This window comes from Typha latifolia, chromosome 2 (genome assembly GCF_019914945.1).
Source record: "Typha latifolia isolate L0001 chromosome 2, TyphaL0001v2, whole genome shotgun sequence".
Classification (NCBI taxonomy): Eukaryota; Viridiplantae; Streptophyta; class Magnoliopsida; order Poales; family Typhaceae; genus Typha; species Typha latifolia.
Genome location: NC_133087.1, coordinates 1,682,909 through 1,686,572, shown reverse-complemented (window position 1 = coordinate 1,686,572; position 3,664 = coordinate 1,682,909). Strand labels below are relative to the sequence as shown.

At 40.8% G+C, this 3,664-nt stretch overlaps 1 protein-coding gene across 1 annotated transcript; it reads left to right on the top strand.

Moving 5' to 3' along the window:
• The first annotated feature begins 245 nt into the window (after window positions 1–245).
• LOC140781066 (transcription factor WRKY45-1-like) lies at window positions 246–1,798 on the top strand. The gene is made up of 3 exons (XM_073126847.1): window positions 246–716; window positions 894–995; window positions 1,100–1,798. Exons 1-3 carry the CDS (start codon window positions 421–423, stop codon window positions 1,596–1,598), a joined length of 897 nt encoding a protein of 298 aa, XP_072982948.1. The 5' UTR covers window positions 246–420; the 3' UTR covers window positions 1,599–1,798.
• Window positions 1,799–3,664: the final 1,866 nt, after the last annotated feature.

The following is a 3,664-nucleotide window of genomic DNA, read 5'->3' as shown; positions in this document are numbered from 1 at the left end:
CACTTTGTGTCTATTCCAACCAAAGTGCGAATAACTTATCCTTCTCAAGGATAACGATGAACCCCATGCACTGTATTCTCCCATGTGGCGGATCCCAAGAGAGGTTGCCGCCTCCCCACGCCACCAACAGTACTAGAGAAGGGCATTCTCGTAATTACCGGACCTCTGCTTTAAACTTTCTCCGTATCTAGTGGTCCCGGGAATATCCAACTTGCTTTAAATTTAGTGCTCGACGAAGCTACCGCGATCAAGTGCAGGTGACGGAGCATGAGCTACTCCCCATGCCGTCATCCAAACAGCATCACCAAATTTGTCCACTTTCAAAACTACTTGTTTTCCATGCAGCTTCCAAAACTACCCCACCCTTCAATTATATAAGCCCACATCTCTTCCCCCTAGTCTTCTTGACTCAGGAAGCATATGGCCTCTTCTAGTAGCCAAGGGGGTTATCCGCCTATGGAGAGCGTTATCCAGGATCTACTCAAAGGGAAGGAATTAGCCACCCAGCTCAAGAGCTTGATCCACGGGTCTCTGGCGGAGAATCCAGTGGCGGGAGACCTCATGGGTGAGATCTTGGGGACCATCTCCAGGGCTATCTCGGCGCTCGACGCCGTTTCGTCCCCTTGCGAAGATGATGTGAAGAGTGAGGTCTCCAGTGGGAAGAGGAAGGCTGCTCCGGGGACTGGTAACAGGAGAGGAGGAGGCTACAGGAGGAGGTGAGGTTTCTCTCTCGCCCATCCCTTTTCACCCTTGAGGTGGGGGGGTATTTTGGTCATTTGAATCTATTTTCTTTCCGCGATGACGAAAATGCCCTTGGGAATCTAGGCATTTTACGGGCATTTTATACTTGTCGGCTAAGGCTTACTCTCTGCTTTTTTGGGGGTTCATGGCAGGACTTCATCTTGGAAAAGAATCGCCATGGCCAAAACTTTGGACGACGGCCATACATGGCGCAAGTACGGTCAGAAAGATATCCAAAATTATAACCAACCAAGGTGTGTTAATTTGTCACACATATTTATATTGGTGCAGCTTACCGAAGTAATTAATCTCACTCTTGAATACCTCAATTGATGGTTTAATTTTGATCTTCTTGTAGGAGCTACTTCAGATGCACCCACAGGCCTGACCAAGGTTGCAATGCCCAGAGGCATGTGCAGAGATCGGAGGATGATCCCTCCACATATATCATCACATACATCGGTGAACATACATGCAGGGATCCATCCACCATCATCGTAGAAGCTCCCACTCCCGGGGAGTCTTGCCTGATTAACTTCGGATCTAACAAAAATACCTTCTTCAGACAAGAATCTTCCTATGTTCCAATGAGCACGCCATTCCGTTCCCTGAAGCAGGAGCACTGCGATGAAGACGTGTTGAGCAATCTCACCCCTGGAAGCTCGTCGCAGACTTACGCTGCTCCGGCGGATCAGGCGGCGACGCAGATCACGATGCCGGCACCGGACCAGGGAGATGTGACATCTAGCTTCCACTCTATTCATGCAAGCCTGGACATGAGCTTCATGGGAGCAAGCTCTTCTGAGATTGACGACTGGATGTCTGCATTTGCTCAGGATGACTTCCTCCATAGCTAAACTATAGGGACATATGGATTGCATTTATCTAGTGCCCAAGGCTAGATCGTGTAATCTTAGAGGATATTTTTCTCATCTATGTATGTGAGCAATCTTGTAAATAATTTTCTTCCCATGCTTGCTTCCAAGCATCGTGCCTTACTTTTGTTTCACTTTTGGATCCACAATTGTCCAAAGATAAATTAAGTCCACTTCCCCTATTCTTTAATTAGCCCAACATGGTTTATGTCAAGCAGTGCACACAAATTGGAATTTTGACCAGGGCTTCAATATTCAGAAAGTAAAAAAAGAAAAGTGCAACTCCTTAAGAGACAAAAACTCAATTTTGCCTCGTTAAAAATTAAAAAAAAACTTATATAATATGAGCTCCTTTCACTATTTCTCTTTGCCATGTTATGCGTCATATCTTCTGGCATCTTTATCTCTAAGGTGGGGACTTTATTCTGTTCCATCCCAACCTCCACAGGATTTTGGAAATAATTGGTGATCATGGTCCTCCGAAGTTTTTTTTTTATTAATTGCTAATCTAAAGTCAAAAAGATTTAATTACATTGCAGTTCCAGCTTCTCTTTCAAGTAGAAAAAAAAAAAGGGGGATAAAGATCATGATCAAGCTATTCTTTACTTTCAATCAAACCATGACATCCTCAAGTTTGGTAATCGACGTGTGCTTGGACTTGTTCTTGTCCTTTCTAATGTCTAGTCTTTTAATCATACGACTTAGTAAACAATCCAAAGACTTAAAACTTATTATTGTACCTCTTGGCATTACGGACGAGTCATTAGCATTACAAAGTCTAAAATTAGTAGTCATTTGGCGTCCGTCAAAGTCTACTACGATCACAAGAGACAGACAACATGCGGAGAAAACTACTAAAACTAATCCTAGTTTAGAGCATATTAATTGCCTGATGTTGGGATTAGATTAGTAATAATTAAGATTTAATCAAGTATGACAGCTAATGCTTGCCAATTATAGAAGGAGATTTTTATCTTTCGAGTAGTTTACCTTATCATCGGACATGTGGTCGTACACTTGCTAGTTGCATGCATGTGACATTAGGTTGTTAATGAGATCAATGATCTAGAAGAGATGTACTAATTTAATTAGGACATAAACTAATGAAGGTTAGTGCCCTAATCTCTAGAAGGACAGGAAGATCAAATCCTATGGAGGTACTTAGTGTTTATTAATTATTATAATTAAGTTGGTTTTGATTCAACTGCTGCTACCTTTTTTTTTTGGGTGCAAAATTGTTGAGTCGTTATTCTTAGTGGTGTCCCCCAGCTTGTATAAATGAAATAATTTTTTGATTGAAAGTTAGTCGTGTCGGTCGTGTGTATAGGACCTCGAGAAAACAAACAAAGATAATATATATTATTAATTTTTCATTATCCATTTCAGTTGAGATGGCTCATGTGGATTCATAATTAGTACAATTGGAGATATTGTTTTTTTAATACTCAAATTGTTCAAATTGAGAATAGATCTTTTGAGAGATAAAATGATGTTTTTCTTTAGGAAATGGTCACAGAGAATTCGTTCTTTCCAAACAGATATTTACACGCCTAATGCATAGTTTAAATGTACCATAGTTTAAACAAACTGCACTATTTCACAAACAACAATAGCGATAGCATGATATAAAATACATCGTATCAAAATCAAAGAGATCTAGCTTCTAAGGGCTCCCTCGCGAGCACTCTGGTCTGAATCAAATCGTAGAGCACACGTACAAAAAAAAAAATGATGAACACAAGATCAACGGTATCGCTGGTGGTGTTTTTAGCTACATGACGGTAGCAACAAATCCTTTCCTAAACTTAGATTCGAGCAATCTCCATCCTTAAAATCTTCACCACATCTACATCTTACGCCTTGACCTAAGCTCATATCATAACCTTGACTATGGTATCTTTGAATAAGAGCAAATTAATTGAGCTTGCCAAGACAAGTGAAGGCTCGATGTATAAGAAAAGCATCAATTATAATTAATTATATAAGGATGGTATAGATTATATTGTGACAACATTTGATTTTGGTGTTAAAGTCGAGGCAACTAGACA

Excerpts from the sequence above, each read along its gene's own strand:
- LOC140781066 (XM_073126847.1), top strand. The coding sequence starts at position 421 with ATGGCCTCTTCTAGTAGCCAAGGGGGTTATCCGCCTATGGAGAGCGTT. Across the intron at positions 717-893 it reads GGAGGAGGCTACAGGAGGAG|GACTTCATCTTGGAAAAGAA; the intron begins GTGAGGTTTCTC and ends GGTTCATGGCAG. Across the intron at positions 996-1,099 it reads CAAAATTATAACCAACCAAG|GAGCTACTTCAGATGCACCC; the intron begins GTGTGTTAATTT and ends ATCTTCTTGTAG.